The sequence below is a fragment of the Ornithorhynchus anatinus genome, chromosome 3 (assembly GCF_004115215.2).
Source record: "Ornithorhynchus anatinus isolate Pmale09 chromosome 3, mOrnAna1.pri.v4, whole genome shotgun sequence".
NCBI lineage: Eukaryota > Metazoa > Chordata > Mammalia > Monotremata > Ornithorhynchidae > Ornithorhynchus > Ornithorhynchus anatinus.
In genome coordinates, this window is record NC_041730.1 from 131,829,407 (window position 1) to 131,856,737 (window position 27,331).

Sequence of the window (27,331 nt, forward strand, 5' to 3'; positions counted from 1 at the left end):
ATATCTATAATTCTATTTATTTATATTGATGCTACTGATGTCTGTTTACTTGTTTTGATGCCTGTCTCCCACCTTCCAGACTGTGAGCCTGTTGTGGGCAAGGAATGTCTCTATTGGTTGCTGAATTTTACTTTCCAAATGCTCAGTAAATACAATTTATGATCCCAAGTGGGGCAACCTGAAACCTTGTATCTATCCCAGTACTTAGAACAGTGCTTGGCACATAGTAAGCTCTTAACAAAGACCATCGTCATCATCATCATTATTATTATTATGCTACTTATGTAAGCATGGCTCTGAATGCTGTGATAACTCCTTCAACCACTGGGATAAATGCCTCATCTTTACGTGTTGGAGGGTTTTAAGAGCCCGGGCTTGGGAGTCAGCGGTCATGGGTTCGAATCCCGGATCTGCTACTTGTCATCTGTGTGACTGTGGGCAAGTCACTTAACTTCTCCCTGCTTCAGGTACCTCATCTGTAAAATGGGGATTAAGACTGTGAGCCTCACGTGGGACAATCTGATTACCCTGTATCTACCCCATCACTTAGAACAGTGCTCTGCACATAGTAAGCACTTTACAAATACCAACATTATTATTATTATTCTTCGAAAGGCTTCATTTTCAAGAGTAGATGTGCTGCAGAGAATATCGTATTGTTGTTGCTGTGTCTTCGGGATTCCCTCCTTGACTATGGTGAGGTAGAAGATGCCTCGGTGGCATGTACTGGATGATGATGATGATGATAATGGTATTTGTTAAGTGCTTACTATGTGCCAGGCACTGTACTAATCGCTAGAGTAGATTCAAACAAATCAGGTTGGACACAGTCCCTGTCCCACACAGGGCTCACAGACTTAATCCTCATTTAATAGATGAGTAAATGAGTCCTAGAGAAGTGACTTGCCCAAGGCCACACAACAGAAAAGTGGTGGAGGTAGAATTAGAACCCATGACCTTCTGACCCCAGGCCCGTGCTCTATTCACTACATTATCATGCCATTAATGCTAGATTGAAGGCTTCTTGTACTCTCAAGCAGCTTCTGTGCACAATAAATGCTTAATATAAAAATTGACTGTGTAGAAGCTGTTGGGTCTCTTCTGTTATGGCATTTCACCTCTGCATATGTTCATTAATTTAATTTGCATATTGAGATACAGGCTTCTGGAGAAAGTCTCCTTCCTGTCTGAGTTCTGAAGGGCCTCATCAGTAGCTCTACTGATTCATCAGACATTTCTCTACAAGTTGACTTTTTATCTCTGAGTGATTTGCAACAAGCCACTGGTGATTAATTTGGTAATCCTCAACACGTTGATCATGGAGAAGTGTCCATTTTTTGCTTTCACTGGGGCAGCTGGGACACTGCTACAGATGAGGCTCTGCCACTTGTCAGCTGTGTGACTGTGGTCAAGTCACTTAACTTTTCTGTGCCTCAGTTACCTCATAGGGATTAAGACTGTGAGCCTCACGTGGGACAACCTGATTACCCTGTATCTACCCCAGTGCTTAGAACAGTGCTCTGCACATAGCAAGCGCTTAACAAATACCAACATTATTATTATTATTATTATTATTACCTCTTAGTGGATCTCTTCTTTCTCCATAAGGTGAACATTGAGCTGGAGGTGGATAGGTGGTTCATAGTCTTGCCAGCTAAGTTCTGGACTGACCCCAGATTTTCTCCTCTACATCCTTAACTTTCCTTCTCTAACTCATCATGAACCACTCATCCATGAAAATGCCCTAGATCCCCTTGAGTCAACTGCTATCTTCAGCCTACAGAATTTTCTGTAAAACATAGTCCATATTTTTGTCACCTGCTGATCAATAAATCATATTTATTGAGCATTTACTGTGTGCCGAGCACTGTACTAAGAGCTTGGGAAAATGCAATAGAGTTGGTAGAGACAGTCCCCACCCACAGGAGCTTACAGTCTAGAGGGAAGTGGGGAAGTGGCTTCTTTTGTTTGTTTTGCACCAATAAAACCTGAAAAAGGTAAAAATCTCTGAGTGGGGATTGAAAGAACCGAGCTACCTGAAGCATTAACTACTCAATGCTTGCATGCCGTTCCTTGACACTGTCCCCCTCATAAAACCCATGAAAGCCCCAACCTGTTGTTGCCCCTCCCCTCGGGATGACCTTGCGATCCCCATGGGAACCCTCAACACCTGAAACAGGTAGGACCATGGGGAAAGCAATGGGTAGATAGAGAGCATTGGGGTAGATTAGGTCATTCCATTCCCTTAAATTCCCAAGTTAGGATGTGGATCCAGAATTAGCACTACCAAATCTGTTCCCCATTCCATCATCTTGTCCAGATTTTTCCACCTCTCTTAAATTTGTCAGTCTGACTGAAACCCTCTTCCAGGTAAAAACCAGATCCCATTCTTCAAAGTCATTTTGGAGTATGAATGATCTCCCTTACTAAGGCAGAGCTCTACAGCCAAAGTGCAGACAGTGTTTGAAGGGCAAAACACGAATGATCTATCTTGCGTTTCTTGGACAAACCAGCCAAAGCTTAAGAAGCTGCACAGTGCAGCAGGAGGGGAAAGATTCAAAGGATTTTCAAAAGTTCATGCAAATTAATTCAGAGAGAGTAAGATTGAAGGGAAAACTGGGAAGGCATAGGACTGGGAGGGGGGAGGCTTCCAGCAGAGCGTGTTCAAATTCAACCATTATAATATCCCCAAGTTATGGAATTCAACATCATCATAACCAGGAGGCAGTGATAGGAATTCTTCTTTCACTCCAGATGGGACGACTCCCTCCAGGGATTGTGAAGTCCAACCTGAAACATAAAGGGGAGATTGAAAACTCTTTGCATTTTTTTAAAATGGCATTTAAGTGCTCACTATGTGCCAGGCACTGTTCTGAGCCCTGTGATAGATGCCAGATAATCAGGTTGGACAAAGTCCATGTCCCATACGGCGCTCACAGTCTTTATCCCCATTTTACAGATGAGGCAACTGAGGCATAGAGAAGTGAAGTGACTTGCCCAAGGTCACACAGCAGACACGTGGCGGAGCCGAAACCTGAACCCAGGTCTTTCTGACACTGCCTTCTTCCTCTTGGGTGGTTCTTACTTTCTCTTTGCCTTTTCAGACAAACTTCCTGTTGGGTGAGATTACCCACATTTCCTTCTTTTAGAACCAAGAGGTTACATTCTTGACAAGCCCCATGTTAAGACAAATTTGAGTTAGAGAATGCACTTCCTGACTGATGCCCTCCCCCCCATCTCTCACGTGCACAGCTGTTTCATTTCACAACACCTGACATCATATCCCGACAGAGGCACTTTGTCAGAAGAATGTTCCCAAATTTCCCAACAGTTTTCTATCCAAACCATACAATGAAAACACATATTATGGAAAAATGAGTGTATATAATTTGTATGTCTCCCTGATAGATCTTTGAGGTCAGGGATCCCATCAACTAAATCTATTGTACCCTCACAATCGCTTAATAAAATGCTCTTCATAGAATAGGCACTCAATAAATATGCCTGATTGATAATAATAATAATGTTGGTATTGGTTAAGTGCTTACTATGTACAGAGCACTGTTCTAAGCTCTGGGGTAGATATAGTGTAATCAGATTGCCCCATGTGAGGCTCACAGTCTTAATCCCCATTTTACAGATGAGGGAACTGAGGCCCAGAGAAGTGAAGTGGCTTGCCCACAGTCACACAGCTGACAAGTGGCAGAGCCAGGATTCGAACCCATGACCTCTGACTCCCAAGCCCGGGCTCTTTCCACTGAGCCACGCTGATCAATTGATTCATGGAAGACAAATCCATGAGAAACAGCTAGGGAAGCTTACTCTGTTTATCCAAACACTTTTGTTATCACTATAGGATATAGAATACTGACTACTGAATTGGATGGATGATTGATCTCATTCAGGAAAACCTCCTCCATCCTCAGTTTATCTTCTTTAGGGGATGGAGATAGAGATGGGGTTGGAAGAGATGAAGGACAAGGACTAGAAAGAAGGAGGAAGTGGAGAAGAAAGAAATAGAGGAAGGAGAAAAAGAAGGAAGGGGAAGAAAAGGAAAAGGAGGAGAAAGTAAGAAGAAGAAAAGGAGGAGGGGGTGGTGGAAGAAGAAAGGAAAATTAAAGAGAAAGAGAAGGAGGAGAAGGAGGGAGAGGAGGAATATAATGATCATATCAATTATTGTAGTGATGTGACTTTAATATTTATAATAATAATTAATAATAATAATGGTATTTTAAGCACTTACTATGTGCTAGGCACTGTACTAAGCACTGAGGTAGATACAAAGTAATTGGGTTAGACACAATCCCTATCCCACACTGTGCTCAAAGTCTTATTCCCCATTTTATAGATGACTTAACTGAGGCATAGAGAAGTAAAGTGATTTCCACAAGGTCACACAGCAGACTCATGGCTGAGCCGGAATTAGAACCCAGGTCTTACACATATACTCTGCAAGACACTATCCACTAAAATTCTCTAACATCTTGTTTGCTAATGGAATAAGATGGTTAATATGAAATTTGTTTAATGATGGTGGAGTCTCCCAAGTGCTTAGTACCTTCATTCATTCAATCATACGTATTGAGCACTTACTATGTGCAGAGCACTGTACTGAGCGCTTAGAATGTACAGTACTATGCAAACAGTAAATGCTCAGTATGTACTATTTATCAATTGATGAATTGACCAGGATGGCATCAGAGAGTTGGGGATTGTCTCTTGGAGAAGGGGGCTTTCAGTGGGGATTTGAAAATGCCGAGAGCCGTGAGCCATGGCCTGGCAGATCTGAAGCGGGAAGGCAGTCCAGTCTGGGGGCCAGGTACCAGCAAAGGGTTGAGAAGAGAGAATCAGAACTGAGGCATGGATTCTGCCCTGCCACTCAGGTCAAGGATTTGACCCCATCCACCTGGTCCAAGGCAGCTCAAACTGAAAGCAGGATATAAGGCTTCCCGGTCCCTCACCAGAAGAACGATCAGAGGACTGGAAAATGTAAAACACTGGGTAACTAAGGTACCTAATAGAGACATATAAATAAGAAGCATCATAGCCTAGTGGAAAGAGCATGAATTTGAGAGACAGGGGACCTGGATTCTAAGCCCAGCTCTGTGGCTTGTCTGCTGTGAGACACTGGGCAAATCACTTAATTTCTCTGTGACTCAGAAAAATGGGGGTTGTCTTAGTCTGGGAAGCCCATGTGGAACAAGGACTGTAGCTGATCTGGTTGTCTTATCGTCAACCTCTGTGCTTGGCAAATAGCAACTGCTTAACTGATTCCACCATCATTATTAAATGTGGTAATGTACAGTCTGTGAAGAGAATCTTACAAATAGCTTTTCTGATTGCTCCACTCTGGCCACCCATAAAATTTGGTTTTGTTTTCATATAGTATTTGTTAATTAATCAATCAATCAATCATATTTATTGAGAGCTTACTATATGCAGAGCACTGTACTAAGCACCGGGGAAAGTGCGATATAATAATAAACAGACATATTCCCTGCCCACAGTGCGTTTAGCCCTTACTATGTACCAGGTGCTGTATTACTATCTAGGGTAGATACAAGATGATCAGGCTGGACAGTCCCTGTCCCTCTTCATTGCTACTGAATCTTCACCATGGGCTACGCCTTACCCTTGCAGCAGCATAAGAAGCAGCATTGCCTAGTGACTAGAGCACACATCTGGGGGCCAGAAGATATGAGTTCTCATCTCTGCTCCGCTACATGCCTGCTGTGTAACCTTAAGCAAGACAGTTCCCTTTGGTGCCTCAGTTCCCTCATCTGCCAAATGGAGATGCAATACCTGTTCTCCCTCCTATTTAGATTGAGAGGCCCATGTGGGATCTGATTATCGTGCATCTACCCAGCACTTTGGAGAGTGCTTGGCACATAGTAAGCACTTAACAAATATTTTCACTGTTATTGTTATTATCACACTCAGATTGGTGATTTGCAGTAGAAAGGATCCTGAAACAGCCCCAGACCTGCCAATGGGCTGGCCTCCTTCTCGGTTAGCTGGTCACCAAACTCCTCAGTATCATCGTATGGCTCCCCTGGTGGGTTGTCTTCAAAGTCTTCGATCTCCTCATACTTCTCCTCCAACGGGATATTAGTGAGATCTTCATAGACACCGTCTGAGAAGGAATGCTTGTCTCTGTTGGAAACTGAAAAGAGATCACGTTACTTGTGAAAACAAGGATGAAGGACTGTGGGAGGAGGTGTAGTCTAGTGGATAGAGCACGGGGCTGGGAGTCAGAAAGTCATGGTTTCTAATCCCAGTTTCATCCCTTGTCTGCTGTGTCACCTTGGGCAAGTCACTTTGTTTCTCTGGGCCTCTTTTCCCTCCTCTGTACAATGGGGATTAAGACTGTGAGCCCCATGTGGGACAGGGACTGTGTCCGACATGATTATCTTGTATTTACCCCAGCGCTTAGAACAGTGTCTGGCACATAGTAAGCACTAAACAAATACCATTATCATCGTCATTATTATTATTGTTATTATTATTGGAAAGAGCTCATTCATTCAATCGTATTTATTGAACACTTACTGTGTGCAGAGCACTGTACTAAGCTCAGCTGTGAGCAAGGAGACTCAGTCAATTGATAAATGGTATTTACTGAGCATTTACTGGGTGCAGAGCACTGTACACTATACTTGGAAAATACAAGACAACAGAATTTTTAGATCTAATTCCTGCTCACAAAGGGTCATGGGGTCTTAGTAAGCTCCACTACTTGCCTGCTGTGTGACCCCGAACAAGACCCTTACTTCTCTGTGCCTCTGTTTTCTCATCTGTAAAATAGGGATAAAATATTTGGTAATCCTCGGCAGGTGGGATCAGCAGTCTTCTGACTGTAAACTCACTGTGGGCAGGGAATGTCTGTTATTGTTATATTGTACTGTCCCAAGCGCTTAATAGAGTGTTCTTCACACAGTAAGTGTTCAACAGATACAATTGAACGAGTGAATGAATGGGGTCCTCACCACCTCAAGAGAGAGAAGGAGAGAGAGGCAGTAGAGGGGCAGGATTAGAGGGAGTTTTTAACCCGAATCTGAACACTAAAGCTCTTTACAAATCCTTAGGGTCCCACTTAGGTTCAAAAACAGACTAAACTGATCATTTCTAAGCTGGATTCTCAATCAATCAGTTAATCAACTGTACTTAAGTGCTTATCTTTTTTGGTATTTGCTAATCAATCAATTATATTTATTGAGGACTTAGTGTGTGCAGAGCACTGTACTAAGCCCTTGGAAGAGTACAAGATTGATTCTCAATCAATCAGTTAATCAACTGTACTTAAGTGCTTATCTTTTTTGGTATTTGCTAATCAATCAATTATATTTATTGAGGACTTAGTGTGTGCAGAGCACTGTACTAAGCCCTTGGAAGAGTACAATACAAGAGAATTAGCCGACATGTTCCCTGTCCACAATGAGCTTATAGTCTAGACAGGGGAGAGAGACATTAATAGGATTAAATAAGTAATTTATAATACATAGCTCAAAGATATGTACATAAGTACTATGGGGTTGAAGGTGGGGGTGAATATCAAATGTTCAAAGGTCACAGAAGATGTAAAAAGGAGACCAAGCCGGGGAAAAGATGGCTTCATCAGGGATGGCCTCTGAAGGAGCTGTGACCTTAATGATGGTTTGAAGGTGGAGAGAGTGGGGGTCTGGTGTATATGGAGGTGGGGGGAGTTCCAGGCTAGGGAGAGGACGTGAGACCGGGGTTGGTGGTGAGATAGACAAGATCAGGATATAATGAGTAAGCTGGCACTAGAAGAGCAGTGTGTGCGGGCAGGGCTGTAACAGATCAGCAAGGTGAGGTAGGAGCGGATGAGCTGACTGAGTTCTTAAACCCAGTGGAAAGGAGTTTCTATTTAATGCAGAGGAGGATGGGCAGCTTTTGGAGATGGGTCGGTGGTGAGATAGACAAGATCGAGGTACAATGAGTAAGCAGGCACTAGAGGAGCCGTGTGTACGGGCTGGGCCGTAAGAGATCAGCAAGGTGAGGTAGGAGCGGATGAGCTGACTGAGTGCTTAAAGTCAGTGGAAAGGAGTTTCTGTTTAATGCAGAGGAGAATGGGCAGCTATTGGAGATTCCTGATGAATGGAGAGATATGGACTAAATGTTTTTGCTGAAAAATGATTTGGGCAGCAGAGTGAAGTTTGGACTGGAGTGTGGAGGCCCCAAATCTACATCTCCTCTCCTGTTCTCTCTCTCTCCCTCCAGACTCACATCTCCTGTCTTCAGGACATCTCTACTTGGATGTCCGTGCTTCAAAGCCCAACTGAAGACACACTTCCTAAGAGGTCTTCCCAGACTAAGCCCCCTTTTCCTCAGCTCCCCCACTTCCACATCACCTCAACTTGCTCCCTTTCCTCTTCCCCCCATCCCACAGCACTTATGTATATATGTATATATCTATAATTCTATTTATTTATATCGATGCCTGTTTACTTGTTTTGATGTCTGTCTCCCTCCCTCCAGACTGTAAACCCGGTGTGGGTAGGGATTGTCTCTATTGCTGAATTGTATTTTCCAAGCGATCAGTACAGTGCTCTGCATACAGTAAGCACTCAGTAAATATGATTGAATGAATGAATGAGAGACAGGAGGCTAGAGGCAGTCAGTTAGGACGCTGATAAGGATATAAGCTTTTGGATGAGCATGGCCGCAGTTTGGATACCGAGGAAAGGGTGGTTTTTAGCAATGTTGTGAAGGTAGAACCGACAGGACTTGGTGACAGATTGAATGTGCGGATGACTAGTCGAGGCCAATGGTGATGTTACGGACTCGTGAGGTAGTGAAGATGATGGTATTGTCTACGGTGATGGGAAAGACAGGGGAGAACAGGATTTAGGTGGGAAAATAAGGAACTCAGTTTAGGGCATGTTCAGTTTGAGGTGCCAGCAAGAGGGAATATGTCTGTTATGTTGTTATATTGCGCTTTCCCAAGCACTTAGTGCAGTGCTCTGCACACAGTAAGTGCTTAATAAATGCCTGGCTGACTGATTGGGCAGGGCAGGGATTGGGCAGAGATTGTCTCTATCTGTTGCCGAATTATACATTTCAAGCGCTTAGTACAGTGCTCTGCACATAGTAAGTGCTCAATAAATACTATTGAATGAATTGAATGAATGAGGAAATGTGAGCTTGAGGGAAGGCAAGATATTCATTCATTCATTCATTCAATAGTATTTATTGAGCACTTACTATGTGCAGAGCACTGTACTAAGCACTTGGAATGTACAGGTCAGCAACAGATAGAGACAGTCCCTGCCCTTTGACGGGCTTACAGTCTAATCGGGGGAGACGGACAGACAAGAACAATGTCAATAAATAGAGTCGAGGGGAAGAACATCTCATAAAAACAATGGCAAATAAATAGAATCAGGGTGATGTACATCTCATTAAACAAAATAAACAAAATAAATAGGGTGATGAAGATATATACAGTTGAGCAGACGAATACAGTGCTGAGGGGATGGGAAGGGAGAGGGGGAGGAGCAGAGGGAGATGCGGGAAAAGAGGTTAAGCTGCGGAGAGGTGAAGCGGGGCAGTAGAGGGAGCAGAGGGAAAAAAGGGGGGGGAGCTCAGTGTGGGAAGGCCTCTTGGAGGAGGTGAGCTCTAAGTAGGGATTTGAAGAGGGGAAGAGAATTAGATTGTCAGAGGTGAGGAGAGAGGGCATTTCAGGACCACGGGAGGACGCGGCCCAGGAGTTGACGGTGGGATAGGTGAGACCGAGGGATGGTGAGGAGGTGGGCGGCAGAGGAGCGGAGCATGCGGGCTGGGCAGTGGAAAGAGAGAAGGGAGAAGAGGTAGGAAGGGGCAAGGGAATGGAGAGCCTTGAAGCCTAGAGAGAGGAGTTTTTGTTTCGAGCAGAGGTCGATAGGCAACCACTGGAGGTGTTTAAGAAGGGAAGTGACATGCCCAGAACGTTTCTGCAGGAAGATGAGCCGCGCAGCGGAGTGAAGAATAGACTGGAGCGGGACGAGAGAGGAGGAAGGGAGATCAGAGAGAAGGTTGACACAGTAGTCTAGCCGGGATATAACGAGAGCCCGTAGCAGTAAGGTAGCCGTTTGAGTGGAGAGGAAAGGGCGGATATTGGCGATATTGTAAAGGTGAGACCGGCAGGTCTCGGTAATAGATCGAATGTGTGGGGTGAACGAGAGAGATGAGTCAAAGACGTCACCGAGGTTGCGGGCCCGAGAGACGGGAAGGATGGTCGTACCATCCACAGTGATAGGGAAGTCTGGGAGAGGACCGGGCTTGGGAGGGAAGATAAGGAGCTCAGTCTTGCTCATGTTGAGTTTTAGGTGGCGGGAAGACATCCAGGTGGAGACGTCCCGGAGCCGGGAGGAGATGCGAGCCTGAAGGGAGGGGGAGAGGACAGGGGCAGAGATGTAGATCTGCGTGTCATCTGCGTAGAGATGGTAGTCAAAGCCGTGAGAGCGAATGAGTTCACCAAGGGAGTGAGTGTAAGTAGAGAACAGAAGAGGGCCAAGAACTGACCCCTGAGGAACTCCAACAGTTAAAGGATGGGAGGGGGAGGAGGCAGATCAGTGATGGACTTGTAGATTTGGGAATCATCTGCATAGACTTTGGAATTGAAGCTATGGGAGTGAATGAGTTCCCCAAGAGAGTGGATGCTAATGGAGATTAGAAGGTGAACTGAACCTTGAGGGACCCCTACTATCAGAGGGTGAGAGGCAGAGGAGAAGCCAGCAAAAGAGATTGAGAAGGAGCAGGCCGAGAGTTAGGAGGAGAACCAAGAGAGGACAGTGTCCGTGAATTCAAGGTTAGATAAAGTTTCAAGAAGCTGGAGCACACTGTCAAAGGCAGCTGAGAGACCTAGGAGGATTAGGATAGAGTAGAGGCTGTCAGATTTGCCAAGAAGAGGTCAATGGGTACCCTGGAGAAGGCTGTTTCTGTGGAGTGAAGGGAAGGAAGCCAGATTGGAAGGGACCAAGGAGAGAATTGGAAGAGAGGAAGTGGAGAATGGTGGTAAAACAACTGTCTCAAGATTTTTGGAGAAAAATGGTAGGAGGTAGATGGGACAATAATTGGAGGGAGCCATGGGGTCAAGGGAGAGTTTTTTTAGCATGGGGGTACATAATCATGTTTAAAAGTAGTGGGGAAGAAGTAAACAGCTGAAGATGGAAGTCCAGGAGGGAAGAAAGGTTGGGGCAAGTGTTTTAAAAAGCTATGAAGGGATGGTCAGAAGTGAAGTTAGAGGGGACAGATTTAGAGAGGAGTCCATTTTATTCTGAGTTACTGCAGGGAACATAGGGAGAGAAGGAGAGGATGGATGAGGGAGTGGGGATTGGAGAGAAGCAGAGGAGAATTTTAGGGAGCTCATGCCTGATGGTTTCAAAATGGTTTCAATTTTGTTCATGAAGTATGTGGCCAGGTGATTGGGAGAAGAGATTGTAGGGGTGCAGGGACAGAAGGTTTGAAGAAGGAGTTAAATATCTGGAACAGCTGGTGGAGGCAGTGGGTTTGGGAGTGAATTAGGAGGTAGAAGTATTGTTGTCAGGAAGCAGAGAGGGCCAAATTGAAGCAGATAAGAGTGAATTTGGGGCGATCAAGGTCAGAGAGATGTTCGGATTTCCTCTAATAGCACTCCACAGCTCGGGCACAGGAGCAGAGGAAGCAGACTGTGGAAGTGATCCATGGTTGTGGGTTAGTGGTAGGAGACCAGAGAAGGGGCAGGGGAGCAAGGGAGTTCAGTTCAGTGGAAAGGGTATGATATCGAGTGTGTTGATTTGTACATCAGGAGGAGATAGTTTGGATATGGAGACTACACGGGGTAGGATGTTTATAGTGGAGGGGGGATCTAAAGAACAGAGGTCTATGCAGGGAAAAAGAACAGATTTGTCAGGGGGTGGGTGTATGGGAAAGAGGAGCAGGTGAGATAGAGGAGTTTCAGAATTGGAGGGGGTACAGATTGTAGATACTGCAGATTACAAGATCAAGTGGGTGCCGGAGTTGGCGAGTGTGTGAGGTAGGGTGGAGCAGGAGTGAGTAGATGAGTGAGAGGAGATGGACTTCTCTGTTTCAAAGTCATACTGAAAGCTCACCCCCTCCAGGAGGCCTTCCCAGACTGAGCCCCCCTTTTCCTCTGTTCCTCATCCCCTCCCCATCTCCCCGACTCCTTGCCTCTGCTCTACCCTCCTCTTCCCCTCACAGCACTTGTATACATAGGTACATATTTATTTTTCTATTTATTTTATTAATTATATGTATATACCTATAATTCTATTTATTTATATTGATGCTACTGATGCCTGTCTACTTGTTTTGTTTTGTTGTCTGTCTCCCGTCTTCTAAACTGTGAGCCCATTGTTGGGTAAGGATTGACTCTGTTGCCGAACTGTACTTTCCAAGCTCTTAGAAAAGTCCTCTGCACACAATAAGCTCTCAATAAATACAATTCAATGAATGAATGGAAGGCTCGTTGGAGACATCCATGTGGATATTGGTATCCCCAAAGATCAACATAGGTATGGAGAATGTTAAGTGCTTACTCTACTCCAGGTACTGTACTAAGTGCTGGGGTAGATACAATCTACTCAGCAGGTTGGACATAGTCCTTGTCCCACATGGGGCTCACAGTCTTAGTCTCCATTTTACAGATGATTATAATAATAATAATGCTGGTATTTGTTAAGCGCTTACTATGTGCCAAGCACTGTTCTAAGTACTGGGGTAGATACCAGCTAATTAGGTTGTCCTACATCGGGTTCACAGTCTTAATCCCCGTTTTACAGATGAGGTACCTGAGGCCTCATCTGGGGGGCAAGACAGACATCAAAACAGGTAAAGAGGCATCAATATAAACCAATAGAATTATAGATTTAGACATATATACATAAGTGGTGAGGGGTAGGGAGAGAGGCCAGTGCTCTACCCATTAGGCCACACTACTTACTATGTGCAGAGACCCAGAATTAAATACTTGGAAGAGTACGATACAAGAACAGTAGACAAGTTCCCTGTCCACAAGAAGCTTACATTCTAGAGCCTACAGCCTCACCCACCTTTCCCTGGTTTCGTCTGGGTCCACTTTACATAGATCCATTTTACACCGACTTTTTCAGAGCAAAACAGTACACGTTCACAATTACACTATTTATCAAGCACTTACTACGTGTCCAGGACTGGTTTGATATAATATCATCAAATTGGACCCAGTCCGTGTCCCACCCAAAGCTCAGAGTCTGAGAGATAGGATGATTAGGCTTTATATCCCTATTTTCCCGACGAGCAATATGAAGCACAGAAAGGTTAAGTGATTTGTCCAAGGTCACATAGTTGGGCCAGTGACAGAGCTGGGGCTGAGACCCTGGTCTCCCACTTGGGAGGCTGTGTTGGTTGCTGCTTCCCTCACTCAGAAAACCCCAACATTTTTGATGGTATTTGTAAAGCACTTCCTATGTGAGAAGCAGTGTGGCTCAGTGGAAGGAGCATGGGCTTGGGAGTCAGAGGTCATGGGTTCGAATCCTGGATCTACCACTTGTCAGCTATGTGACTGTGGGCAAGTCACTTAACTTCTGTACCTCAGTTCCCTCATCTGTAAAATGGGGATTAAGACTGTGAGCCTCACGTGGGGCAACCTGATTACCCTGTATCTACCCCAGCGCTTAGAACAGTGCTCTGCACATAGTAAGCGCTTAACAAATACCAACATTATTATTATTATGTGTCAGACCCTGTTCTAAGTGATGGGGTGGACGCAAGGTAGTCTGCTTGAACACAGCCCCTGTCCCACTTGTGGCTCACAATCTTAATCCCCATTTAACAGATGAGGGAACTGAGGCTCAGAGAAGAGAAGTGACTTGTCCAAGGGCACACAACACACAAGTGGTGGAGCAGGGATTAGAACCCAGGTCCTCCTGCCTCCCAAACCCATGCTCTCACCTCTAGACCACGCTGTTCTACATTAAACAGAGGAAGCCTGTTCTCGTTCCCTTTGCCACTTACCAGCGTGTTGTCCTCTTCTGCTCCACATCTGAACCCCTAGAAGCACTGAAGTGAAGCAGAGAAGGGTCCCAAACACCCAGCAGATGGCCACATGTGTGGCCACTCCCTTGCAGACAGTCGGAGAAGACGGGCTGGGGTCTGGTTGGGGGAGAGGGGAAAACCATCAAGGAGAGTCAAGGGGAGAAAAGTCTAACCAATCACTCAATCATTGGAATTTTTTGAGCACTAACTATGTGCACAGCACAAAACTACGCGCTTAGGTGAGTACAACTGAGTGGTCTAGAGAACTCCCAGCAGCCTCTGCTATATCCCAGCCTCCAAGAAGTGTGACTGACAGCAACATAATGCATAGAGATGTAGTTCCCTGCCCCGACCTATCTGGCAGAGACTCCCCGGGTGATACCAGCCCCCCAGGCACCCACGATACCATTGTTTGGCTCTGCTTTCCCTGCGAGATTGTAAACTCTTTGAGGGCAGGGTTCGTGACCTATCGTATATTTATTGCACTCTCTCAAGGGCTTCACACAGTGATCCGCACACACGGGAGGTGCTCAATAAATAGTACAGATACTTTCGACTGTGGGACGGCAGCATCCAGGGAAGAGTGCTGATTCCATATGCAAATGTCTGCCCAAACCTGGGCGCTTCTTTGAGGGGACCCATGATCACAAATTTCTTCCAGAACCTTGGGATTCCCCTCCTAGGTCCAATAAGCACCCGATGCTGATTATCTGGCAGCTGCTTGGTAGACCAGTTGATGACTGAACTGCCGGGGACCCGATCAGATGATCATCACCCTTCCCAGTACCCTGGAAGAAGAGTTCAGCCTTCAACACGGAGCTCATCTGAGAGAGGGACAAACCTGTTTTAGTTGTTGAGGTTGGGCTTGGCCTCTGACCTGCAGGGATAAGAGAGGTGCTAAGTGAGAGAAGGGGAAAATCTCTTGACTGGATCTTTCTTTGCCATGATCAAATTCCTAATGCAACCTGAGCCTCTTTTCGGGAAGCAGAGTCTTTTCTGCTGCATGCATTTCTTTTATGAGATGGGATGCTACATGGAGAAGCAGCATAACCTAGTGGAAAGAGCATAAACCTGGAAGTCAGGAGACCTGGGTTCTAAACCCATTTCTGACACTTGCCTGCTGAATGACCCAAGGTGAGTTACATAATTTCTTTGTGCCTCGTCTATTGTGTCCTCGTCTATTAATAGGGGATTACATTCCTGTTCTCTCTCCTTCTTTGACCGTGGGTTAGGGAGTGTGTCTGACCTGATTATCTTGTATCTATACCAGCAGGTACTACAGTGTTAAGCACATGGGAAAAGCTAAACAAATATCATGATTATTATTACTGTTATCAATGATAATGTCAGATAGTTTACAAGATGCTCTAACTCTTCCAATGGTCGAAGAGCTTTTCAGAAAAATAATAATAATTTTGGTATTTGTTAAGTGCTTACTACATACCAGAAACAGTATTAAGCACTAGGGTGAATGCAAGCAAATCAGGTTTGACACAGTCCCTATCTCGTGTGGAGCTCCCAGTCTCAATCCCCATTTAACAGATGAGACAACTGAGGCCCAGAGAAGTGAAGTGACTTGCTCATCTCACACAGCAAACAAGTGGTGGAGCCAGAATTAGAACCCATGACCTTCTGACTCTCAAGCCCGGCATCTATCCACTATGCCATGCTGCTTCCCAAGAAAGATATTGCATTTTTTCCTGCATTCAGCCCAAGAAGTGGCTCTGCCTTTCCGAAAATATCCCAAACTTCCACTACCCTGATCCATCTGTTAAACACGCCATCCCTTCCTGGGGACAGCTCATGGTCTCTGGAACCACCGGACCAAAAACCCACAGCACTTACCGGAACAGTTGACAGCAGCATCTTCCTTATGGCCACAGTCAGTGTGGCCCCAGGGGGCGGCCGGACAGTCCCAGAGAGAGGTCTCACTGCCCAGGCACTGGACCTCATCTAGCCAGACGGTGCCCGTTCCCGGACCGAAGGCCGCCTGTCCTGGGGCTGCCAGCGCCTCTCCGCAGCCCAGCTGTCGGCACACGACATAGGCGTCCACCAGGTCCCAGGCGTCGTCGCACACCGTGCCCCAGGATCCGCCGTGCCACACCTCCACGCGCCCCGAGCAGCCGTCCTCGCCGCCCTGCACGCGCACCTTCTCCTGTGCTGCAAACAACAACACCTGTCTGTCTCACCCACAGTGCCAGGGGCAATGAGGGGGCAGGGAGGGGCAGGGCCAGGAAAAGGAACAGTTGGAGAGACAGACAAAGAAACTGGGAGGGGCAGGGAGAAAAAGAAGGAAAAAGAAGAGATGGAAAAGTAGGGAGAAAAAGATGGAGATTAAGTGGAAGAGAGGAAAATGGAGAGGGAGAAAGGGAGGAGACAGGGAGAGAAAGAAGGAAATGGAAGAAATGGAAAGGTAGGGAGAAAAAGAGGGAGAAGAGAAAGGAAAGGAAAATGAAGAAGGAGAAAGGGAGAAGGCAGGGAGAGAAAGAAGGAAATGGAAAAGGAGTGGGAGAGGGAGAAGAAGAGGCAGATGGGAGGGAGAAGAGGAGAGATGAGTCAGATACCTGTGCAGTTGTTGAATTCTGAGCATTTAAGGGTCTCTACCAGCTTTTCGTTTTTTTCATCTCTCTCTTCTGGGGAAATAAAAATGGAGGGAGATTACTGTAGCCAATGAAGCTGGATAGAAATACCAAATGCTACCGTGTTGGATTATCAGAATGTCCTTTACCCCATTCTCCTGACCTGAGAATGATGGTGAGTGTAGACCCGAAACCACAAAATGCAGGGCTAGAACTTTCTGAAACATTTTAACAGGGTACCATTAAACCTCACTGAGAAATTATACATTAAGCTGAAAAAGCCTGAAGTGCACTGATACATTCCCAAAAGGCAAACATTGACTAAACTATGTTAAAGTTACTGATGAAAAACACTATAAATATTGCTGCATGATCCAATAACACCATAAATGTGTACCAAAAATGTTAGTAGCTTTAATTAGTTCTTTTGAGATATAAATATATAGATGTGTATATACATATATATATATATGATTTTCAAATATTAGCCTTCACCTCCACTGAGCAATAAAGCATCCTGCATTAACACATTAGAGATCTGCCATTACCTATGATGCATCAGTGTCATTTTCTCATCCTAAATTGAAAAGGGCTTTAATCGCTTTATTCAAGTTTTCAAAATGCTTCCTAGAGATGAGCATAAGCTAGAGTTGTCTCTGTCATGCAGAGGCAGAAGCAGGAGAGGTTATAACATCTAACTGAGGAAACCTGAGTTTACAGAGTTGTTTCAAAGCAAGAGATCCTTGGAATTAAGAGTGGCAGTGAAATTGGCTAGGGCTAACCCTGCCCATAGGATGGCTTCACTCTCATGGTACATTTCAAATCAAGAGACTTAGATGCCTGAAACAGGCCATGTGACTCCCAGGCCAGAGGCGGTAGATCGACAAGGCCGTCACCTTGGCAACTGATCCAGGCTTTTTCCGTGTTGGGGCACGACTCCTCATTCCAAGGGGTGGAAGGGCACTGCCACAGAGAGATGTGGTGCTGCTCCCGGCATTCGATGTGGTCCACCCAAGTCAGATTGTATTCTTCATCGTTTTTCGGTGTGGGCAACACCTGCCCTCGGGCTCCACATTGCAGCTGTTTGCATATCACGGTGAGGGAGACATCTGTCAGGGAGTTATGGCACACGCTTCCCCATGTCCCGTTGTAGAAAACCTCCAGCCGCCCAGTACAAGCCCAGGAACCGCCAGCAAGCCGCACTTCTGTGAACTCTGAGGAGAGAGAAACCGCTGAGAATCCGTATCCGCTCAGGAGCCAAAACCCGAAGCTTGAAGCGGTTGGGCCTAGTGGACCGAGTATGGGCCTGTGAGGATGAGTTCTAGTCCCACCTCTATCATATGCCTGCTGTGTGACCTTGAGCAAGCCACTTTATTTCTCTGGACCTCAGTTTCCTCATCTGTAAAATAGGATATAATACCTGTTCTCCCTCTCCCTTAGACAGTGAAACCCGAGTCCTCCAAGAGGCTTTCCCCAATTAAACCTGCTTTTTCCCTGCTCAGTCTCCCATCTGTGTGGTCTATTTTCTTAGATTTTTGACATTTGGATGCTCGTTATTCACCCCTTAACACCCCCCCAACGTGCCCCAACCACACAGCTCTACCCATCTTTAAATTATATATTATAAATTACTTATTCATGTATATTAATGTCTGCTCTCCCTCTAGACTGTGAGCTCATTATGGGCCGGGAACATCGTTTTTTTCATCCTTCTGCCATGTCCCCTACCAAATGTTTATTAGAGTGCTCTGGACATAGTAAGCACTCAATAAACACCACTGATTGAATGATTGTGTTGACTGGCTTGTATTGTTGTGTGGAACGAATGCCCCATTGATACCCACCGCCCCTCTTCTCGCATCACGCGGAGACGACCCCCAAAGGCCCCAGAACTTACCGGAGCAGAGAACGCCGACGTCCTCCTTGTGTCGGCAGTCGTGCCGGCCCCAGCCCGCAGAGGGGCACTGCCAGAGGAGAGACTCGTTCCCCGTGCAGCCCAGGTCATCCAGCCAGATGGGCCCTTTCCCGGCCCTGTGCCCGGTGGAGGCAGGAGCCCCGAGGGCCACACCGCAGCTCAGTTGCCGGCAGACCACCTGGGCATCCGCCAGGTCCCAGGAGTCGTCGCAGACCGTCCCCCAGTGCCCGTCATGGAGCACCTCCACCCTCCCGGCACAGCGCCCAGGACCGCCTGCCAGACGCAGGCCTTCGCTCTCTGTGGGCACGGACCCATGATGCTCCAAGATGCTCTCTATGCGTGGCTGCGGGGATCGGGCCAGGGCCGGGTAGGGAGGGGTGGGACTAGGGTTGAGACCACAGCAAGGAGAGGGGCCATGGCTGCAAGTGAGGCAGTGACCAAACTGGGACCAATCTCAAGGGTGGGACATGAGCTGGGGTGGGGCTAGGGATGGGGGACATGGCCAGGAATGGGGCAAAGTCCAGAGTGGAACCCCGGTCAGGAGAAGGACCGGGGGTGGGACCCTGGCTGGGCACAGAACCAGGGCTGGAACCGCTGCCGGGGGTGGGGCAGGGCCCTGGCGGGAACTCACCTGAGCAGACCACACCCACATCCCAGGCCATCCCCACAGGAGGCAGAGGGAGGCTGGAGACGTGACACTGGGTCAGACGGGTCTCGTTCCCTGCACAGGTGACGGCGGTGAGCCCCACGGGGGTGACTTCTGGACCACGGGCTGTCAGATCGAGGCTGTAGGCTCTCCGGGCCTCTCCGCAGCGCAGCTGGCGGCACACGACCCCAGCCTCGGCCAGGCCCCAGGCCTCGGCCACGATCCTGCTCCAGACGCCCCGCAGGGAGATCTCCACGCGGCCGTCACACCGGCTCTGCCCGCCCTGCAGCCGCAGCGCCTCCGCCGACTCACCTGGGCTCGGGGACGAGAAAGCACGGAGACTATTTCACGACGCTCTAAAGGCAAGGAGTAACTCTCTGGGGAGTGGTGGGTTGGTTTCCCTGTGGAGGTCGGCACTCAGGCAATGTCATCACATTAACAAGAGTGGTCAGTGGTGGAGTTGTGGGGCCAATAGTGTAGCTGGGAACCAGTGGCTCAGTTGGGGTCCAGTGGTGGAGTTGCGGGTTCTTGATCCAAAGTGGGAAAGGCAGTGCGTGGGGAATAAAGAAATCAGGGCTGCAAAAAGGAGGCAGGGACCAAGAGCTTCTGTGGACTTTCCTGGCTCTCACAAAACCACCATTATGGGGTTAAGCTATGTGGGACAGGGACTGTGACCAAGCCGATTATCTTGAATCTACCCCAGGGCATAGTACAGTACCTGGCACACAGTAAGCTCTTAACAAATATCACAGTTATTATTATTAATGTTATTATCATTACTCTACTGAGATTCCTTGTTGGCTTGAGTCTGGCCAAAGGAGGTACGGCCACGTCCCTACAGCCCTTGTTTTTCGGACCCCGTGAAACTAGCCCATGGACAACCAGCCGCTGGACAGAGCAGGCTACCCCTGGTCCTCGGGCCAGTCCTCCCGCCACCCCCAGCGCCCTCCCCGGGCCAGCACACACCGGAGCAGACGGCGTAGGCCATATGGTCGGGCGGGCAGGCAGCGGCTCCCAGGGCACTCCGAGGGCAGTTCCACAGATGGGGCTCGGTCCCCATGCAGTGAAAGGCATCGGTCAAGGTGGGGCCGTCTCCCATCCCGAAGGACGCTCCACTCGTGATCATCAGCGCCGGCCCGCAGTCCAGCTGGCGGCAGAGGACGTGGGCGTCCGCCAGGTCCCAGTGGGCGGCGCACAAGGAGCCCCAAGACCCCCCAACTTGCAGCTCCACTCTCCCCTCGCAGCGGGTGCTGCCGTTGGTCAGCCTGTACTCTGTGGGGGGATAGGACAGGGTGGAGAGAGGAGGAAAAGGAGGCACGGACAAGGATGGATGGGGAGCACCCACAGACTCATCTCAGCCCTGTTCCATGGGGTGACCATCGCAATTTGGTAAAACCCTTCAACTGTTAGGTGTATTCTGCTCTACCCTAAATGGTGTGGCTTAGTGGAAAGAGCCCCGGGCTTGGGAGTCAGAGGACATGTGTTCTAATCCCAGCTCCACCATTTGTCTGCTGTGTGACCTCGGGCAAGTCACTTAACTTCTCTGGGCCTCATCTGCAAAAATGGGGATTAAAACTGGGAGCCCCACATGAGACAACCTAATTACCTTGTATCTACCCCAGCACTTAGAACAGTGCTAGGCACATAGTGCTTAACGAATACCATCATTATTATTATTAACACTGTGGACAACCAACATGGACCAGTGGATAGAGCATGGGACTCAGTGTCACTCTGCCACTTGTCTGCCGTGTGGCCTTGGCCAAGTCACTTCACTTCTCTGGGCCTCAGTTACCTTATCTGTAAAATGGGGATTAAGACCGTGAGCCCCATGGTGGGGGTGGCAGGGACTGTGTCCAAACATTTGCTAGGAGCTACCTCAGTGCTTAGAAGAGTGCCTGGCACATAGTAAGTGCTTAACAAATATTATAATTATTAACATTAGGGAACTTTCTCCCAATGGCACGTGTCTCGGTAGATGGAACGTGATACAGTGTCAAGAAAAGCTGGTTCATCCATATGTACAGATGTTGAAAGCCAAATTTTCCTCAATGGACAGTTTGTCCCGAAATGTGACCCCTCCCCACACCACAGGAGAACTGAGCATCCTATGAAATCAGTTATTCCAGAGAGGAGATTCCACCCCCTGTAGGTTGATGCTTTTCCCTGGAAACAGCTTGTGTAAATTGTATCGATTACTATGCTATTTCTTCATTAATTTCTATTAATGTCCATCTCCCCCTCTAGACTGGGGGAGTAACTTTGTAACTTTGTGGACAGGGAATGTGTCTACCAACCCTGCTACACTGTACTATCCTAATGTTTAGCACAGTGTCCTGCACACAGTATGCTCTCAATAAATGCCATTGATTGACTGTATTGGCATAATTCTTGCTCAGTCCAACTAGAGCTGGGAAAGGTTTCTGTGGGGATTGGTTAGGCCATTCTGTGGAAGGAGCCTGTTCCAGGGCAAGAAACCCAATCAATCAATCAATCATGAATATTGAGTGTTTACTGTGTGCAGAGCAGCATATTATCTGCTTGAGGGGGTACAATGTAACAGAATTGGTAGATACATTCTCTGCCCACCACGAGCTTACCTTTCAGACTATTCTAAAATTCTTAAAAGAAGAGGACTCGAAACCCAGAGCCCAGATCCTCTCATTTTCCAGCAGTTCCCACTCCTCTTTCTCAATGAGGGGGGCAGCGAAGGAAAGGGGAGCACGGTCTAGGGGAGGCCGAGGAACGAGTCATCTGCAATCGCTGCTTAGAATTCCTTAACCTCCATTCTCTCCTGGACCCCCTCCAATCTGGCTTCCGTCCCCTCCACTCTACCGAGACTGCTCTCTCTAAGGTCACCCGTGACCTCCTTCTTGCCAAATCCGATGGCTCCTACTCCATTCTGATCCTCCTTGACCTCTCTGCTGCCTTTGACACTGTCGACCATCCCCTCCTCCTCCACACCTTATCTCACCTCGGCTTCACGGACTCCGTCCTCTCCCGGTTCTCCTCTTACCTCTCTGGACGGTCATTCTCGGTCTCCTTTGCGAGAGCCTCCTCCCCCTCCCATCCTTTAACTGTTGGAGTTCCTCGAGGGTCGGTTCTCAGCCCTCTTCTGTTCTCCATTTACACTCACTCCCTCGGTGAACTCATCCGCTCTCACGGCTTTGACTACCATCTCTACGCAGATGACAAGCAGATCTACATCTCTGCCCCTGTCCTCTCCCCTCCCTTCAGGCTCGCATCTCCTCCCACCTCCGGGATGTCTCCACCTGGATGTCGGCCCGCCACCTAAAACTCAACATGAGCAAGACTGAGCTCCTCATCTTCCCTCCCAAGCCTGGTCCTCTCCTAGACTTCCCTATCACCGTGGATGGCACGACCATCATTCCCGTCTCTCGGGCCTGCGATCTCGGTGTCATCTTTGACTCGTCTCTCCCGTTCACCCCACACATCCTATCCGTTACCGAGACCTGCAGGTCTCACCTTTACAATATCGCCAAGATCCGCCCTTTCCTCTCCACCCAGACGGCTACCTTACCGCTACGGGCTCTCGTTATATCCCGGCTAGACTACCGTGTCAGCCTTCTCTCTGACCTCCCTTCCTCCTCTCTCGCCCCGCTCCGGTCTATTCTTCACTCCACTGCCTGGCTCATCTTCCGCAGAAACGCTCTGGGCCTGTCACTCCCCTTCTTAAACACCTCCAGTGGTTGCCTATCAACCTCTGCTCCAAACAAAAACTCCTCACTCTAGGCTTCGAGGCTCTCCATCACCTTGCCCCTTCCTACCTCTCCTCCCTTCTCTCTTTCTACCGCCCACCCCGCACGCCCCGCTCCTCCGCCGCCCACCTCCTCCCCGTCCCTCGGTCTCGCCTATCCCGCCGTCGACCCCCGGGCCACGTCCTCCCCTGGTCCCGGAACGCCCTCCCTCCTCACCTCCGCCAAACTGATTCTCTTCCCCTCTTCGAAACCCTACTTAAAACTCACCTCCTCCGAGAGGCCTTCCCAGACTGAGCTCCCCTTCTCTCTCTACTCCCTCTACTGCCCCGCTTCACCTCTCCGCAGCTTAACCGTCTTTTCCTGCATCTCCCTCTGCTCCTCCCCCTCTCCCTTCCCATCCCCTCAGCACTGTACTCGTCTGCTCAACTGTATATATTTTCATTACCCTATTTATTTTTTTAATGAAACGTACATCACCTTGATTCTATTTAGTTGCCATTGTTTTTACGAAATGTTCTTCTCCTTGACTCTATTCACTGTTCTTGTCTGTCCGTCTCCCCCGATTAGACCGTAAGCCCGTCAAACGGCAGGGACTGTCTCTATCTGTTGCTGACTCGTTCATTCCAAGCGCTTAGTACAGTGCTCTGCACATAGTAAGCTCTCAATAAATACTATTGAATGAATGAATGAATGAATGGTCAGAAAAAGGAGGAGTATGGGAAAAACAGATCCTTGGATCATCTGTCCTCTGTCTCCTCTGCAAGACCTAAAACCTTTAGGGAGAAGACAGCTCACTTGGTGGAATGAGACTCACCTGAGCAGCGGATGGCGGCATCCCGGCTGTGGGAGCAGGGCTCCGTCCGCGCAGGCCCGCGGGGGCAGTGGAAAAGGAGAGACTCGTTCCCTCGGCAGCGGAAGGTCTCCTGGGTCCCCGGCGGGCCCGTCCCCCGGCCGAAGCCAGCGACCGCCAGTGTGGACACGGCGGCTCCGCAGCGCAGCTCCCGGCAGACCACGTGGGCCGTGGCCAGGTCCAGATCCGAGTGGCAGACCGTGCCCCACTCCAGGCCCCGCCGCACCTCCAGGCGCCCCGCGCAAGGGTGCTCACCGCCCACCAGGCGCACCTCCCGGTGCCCTGCCAAAGCAAGCAGACACACAACTGTCACAGTCGCCTTAGCACCCCCACACAGCCATGAAGCCACCCTCGGCCCTCCGCCTTCACACCAGGCCTTCCTGCCAGTATGGCCCTACAGAAACAGCCAGACTGACAAATGCATCAGCCTCACAAATGCACACACGCAGCGACCCCCAATCCTCCTTATTGTCTCCTTGCCAGCCTTGCCCTGCTGAAAGAAGCAGACCCACAATGGCATTAGCCCCCGACACACAGTAACCTCCAGCCCTCCTCGTTCAGACCGAATCTCCCTGTCAACCTTGCCCTGCCGGAACAAGCAGACTGACCCGAGTGAGTTAGGCTTCTCCCTAAACCAAGGAAGCATTAATGACTGTTCATATATGCAGACACGCCAGCCGCTCATTGCTGATGAAGGTGGGGGGCACTGAAGGAACTCCCCTGCTAAGTTCCTCCTCCTTAGTCTGTCAGTTCCCAGTGTGCACAGGGGCTGCATCCAATAGCATCTAGACTGCATTCAACCCTTCCAAGTGCTTAGTACAGTGTTCTGAGCACAGTAAGTGCTCAATAGGTGCTCGATTGATTCACTTATCTATACTCTATCTACCCCAGCATTTCATATAGTACTTGTGATATAGTAACTGATTAACAAATACTATTGTTATTATCATTTTTTCGGGGGGTATTTGTTAAGCCCTTCCTATATGCCAGGCACTGTATTATGCGTGGGGGTAGATACAAGCTAAGCAGGTTGCACATAGTCCATGGCCCACATGGGGCTCATAGTAATCCTTATTTTGCAGATGAAGTAAGTTAAGTGACTTGTCCAAAGACATACAGCAGACACATGGACGTTCTGGAATTAGAACCCAGTCCTTCTGACTCCCAGGCCTGTGCTCTATTCATTAGGTTAAAATTAGCTTTATTAATATCATAATTATCATTACTACTAGAAACATTTTGAAACAGGGAAAACAGGAAGACTCTTGGGCACAGAAACCACCTAGTGTCCCTTGCCTGAAACACTCTGAGCTTCCCTTTTTTCAAGAATTTTCTATCAATCAATGGTATTTATTGAGCACTTACTAAGTGCAGAGCACTGAACTAAGCAGTTAGGAGAGTACCCTAGGATAGGTAGACATGATCTCTGTCCAGCAGGGGAGATAGGACTTTAGATGAATCACAAGAACAGGAAGAAAGTCCCTCTTGCTGTGGAAACAGTAGTAATAATGTTGGTATTTGTTAAGTGCTTACTATGTGCAGAGCACTGTTCTAAGCGCTGGGGTGGATATAGGGTAATCAGGTTGTCAGGCTCACAGTCTTAACCCCCATTTTACAGATGAGGGAACTGAGGCACAGAGAAGTGAAGTGACTTGCCCACAGTCACACAGCTGACAAATGGTAGAGCCGGGATGCAAACCCATGACCTCTGACTCCCAAGCCCGGGCTCTTTCCACTGAGCCATGCTGCTTCCACTTCTCTCTGGTGATTTCCAATGCTGCCTATCCGAAGTGGGATGGAAAATAATAATAATTAATAAATTGTGGTATTCGTTAACTGCTTCCTATGTGTCAAGCTATGTAGTAAGCGGAGGGGTGATCGGGTCCCACACAGAGCTCACAGACTAAGTAGGAGGAAGGGTGGATGAATTCAGATACCAAGAGTTGGAGAAGTCCAGCATTTCCCAGGCCTTAAGAGGTGAGCAGAGGAGCACTTTGCCTCTCCCGAGACCAGGCCTGTTGAAATGACAGCTCCTTGAGGGCAGAGATCACATTATGCTTTTCCAAGCACTCAGTATAATGCACTGCAACCAGTGGGTGCTCAATAAATACAATTCTTTCTATTGCCTCAGGCCAACGGCCAGTTTTTCAAAAATCGGTCATTTTCCTGGCTTCTTCCTTGCTTTGGAATCTAGTTCAGAGGTCTCCGGTCACAGACACACAGTTCAGAATTGTTGAAAGAGTAACTAACCACCTGCTATTTTTAGATGAAGACGACGACCACATCGGAGAAATGCAACTCCTCAGATTTTCCCTACGTAAGTGTCCCAGTGCAAACAGAATGGGGAGCTCTGAAACTGCCTGAAGGAGGGGGAATCCCAAGATGGAAATTATGCAGGGGCTTGCCCACAATGAGCTCTCAGTCTAGAGAACTAAAAGTGTTCTTATTTTGTCCCTTTTTCCTGGCATGTCTTTTGCCAATCCCTGAATTCTGAGAATGGGAGCCCCTCGAGACCAGGGATCCTATCTAATTCTCACCCAGGGTGCTCTCTCCCAGTCCTTAATATAATACTCCAAACATAGTAAGCACTTAATATGTCCTCTTACTACGACTAAGCTCCTTATGAGCAGGGATCAGATCTACCACCTCTCTTGTATTATGCTCTCCCAAGTGCTTAGTACAGTGGTCTGCCCAGAGGAAGAGCTCAATAAATACCATTGATTGAATGATTGATTGATACCAGCGTGGTCCTGTGGAAAGAACATGGGCCTGGGAGTCAGAAAGACCTGGGTTCTCATCCCGGCTCTGCCACTTGTCTGCTGTGTGATCTTGGACAAGTCACTTCTCTGTGCCTCAGTTACTTCACATGGAAAATGGGGATTGAGGCTGTAAGCCCCATGTGGGACAGGGACTGCGCTCAACCCAATTTATTTGTAACCACTCCAATGCTTAGTACAGTGTCTGGCACATAGTAAGTGCTTAACAAATACCACAATAATTATTATTATTATTACTGTTATTATCTACCCACAGAGGAAGCTTGAAAGTCATCTCTGGCAATGGAGATCAATGAGTCAGGTAGGGTCATACCTGCAGAGATCCCTCCAGCCTCCCGGTGGTAGCCCGTTCTAATATTGTTTCACATATACCAAAACTCCTATCATTATTCCTATTATAATCGACACTATTGCAATGTCTATTTGAGAGTGACCCCCTCCAACGGGAGATCGGTGAGTCAGAAAGGGACGTACCTGCACAGATGACTTCAGCCTCGCGATGGCAGCCCGTTCGGAAATTGTTGTTCAGCCGACAGTTCCGGATGGTCGGCTCAGTCCCCTTACAGGTCATGTACTTGTTGACCACCCCCAGGCCCTCGACGGGTGCTTGAATAGCAGGTCCACACCTCAATTCTTGGCAAAACACTGTGGCTTCTTCCATATAAAGGCCACAGAGACGGTCCTTTCCATCCTTGTTTCTGATCTCAGGGATCCCGGCGCAAGGGCTCTTCCCCTTCACCAGCCTGATTTCAACAAAAGTGCCTTCTGCAAAACAGCACCCCAGATTTCAGCAAAAGTGTTCCCTGCAAAACAGCACTGCCCCCTCCCCCCA

The 27,331-nt window shown here is 48.0% G+C and overlaps 1 protein-coding gene across 1 annotated transcript in view; it reads right to left on the reverse strand.

The window, feature by feature from the left end:
* The window catches only part of LOC120638261, a 66,351-nt gene that overhangs the window by 34,959 nt on the left and 4,061 nt on the right, over positions 1-27,331 (reverse strand). The window contains exons 3-14 of the mRNA XM_039911334.1: positions 26,974-27,264; positions 23,687-24,004; positions 20,118-20,425; positions 19,135-19,460; positions 18,490-18,800; positions 17,489-17,806; positions 16,578-16,646; positions 15,859-16,173; positions 14,855-14,890; positions 13,993-14,130; positions 5,984-6,163; positions 2,686-2,790 (exon numbers count right to left, since the gene is read on the reverse strand). Coding sequence (XP_039767268.1) covers positions 2,686-2,790; positions 5,984-6,163; positions 13,993-14,130; positions 14,855-14,890; positions 15,859-16,173; positions 16,578-16,646; positions 17,489-17,806; positions 18,490-18,800; positions 19,135-19,460; positions 20,118-20,425; positions 23,687-24,004; positions 26,974-27,264 — 2,715 coding nt within the window. The remainder of the gene's footprint in view (positions 1-2,685; positions 2,791-5,983; positions 6,164-13,992; positions 14,131-14,854; positions 14,891-15,858; positions 16,174-16,577; positions 16,647-17,488; positions 17,807-18,489; positions 18,801-19,134; positions 19,461-20,117; positions 20,426-23,686; positions 24,005-26,973; positions 27,265-27,331) is intronic.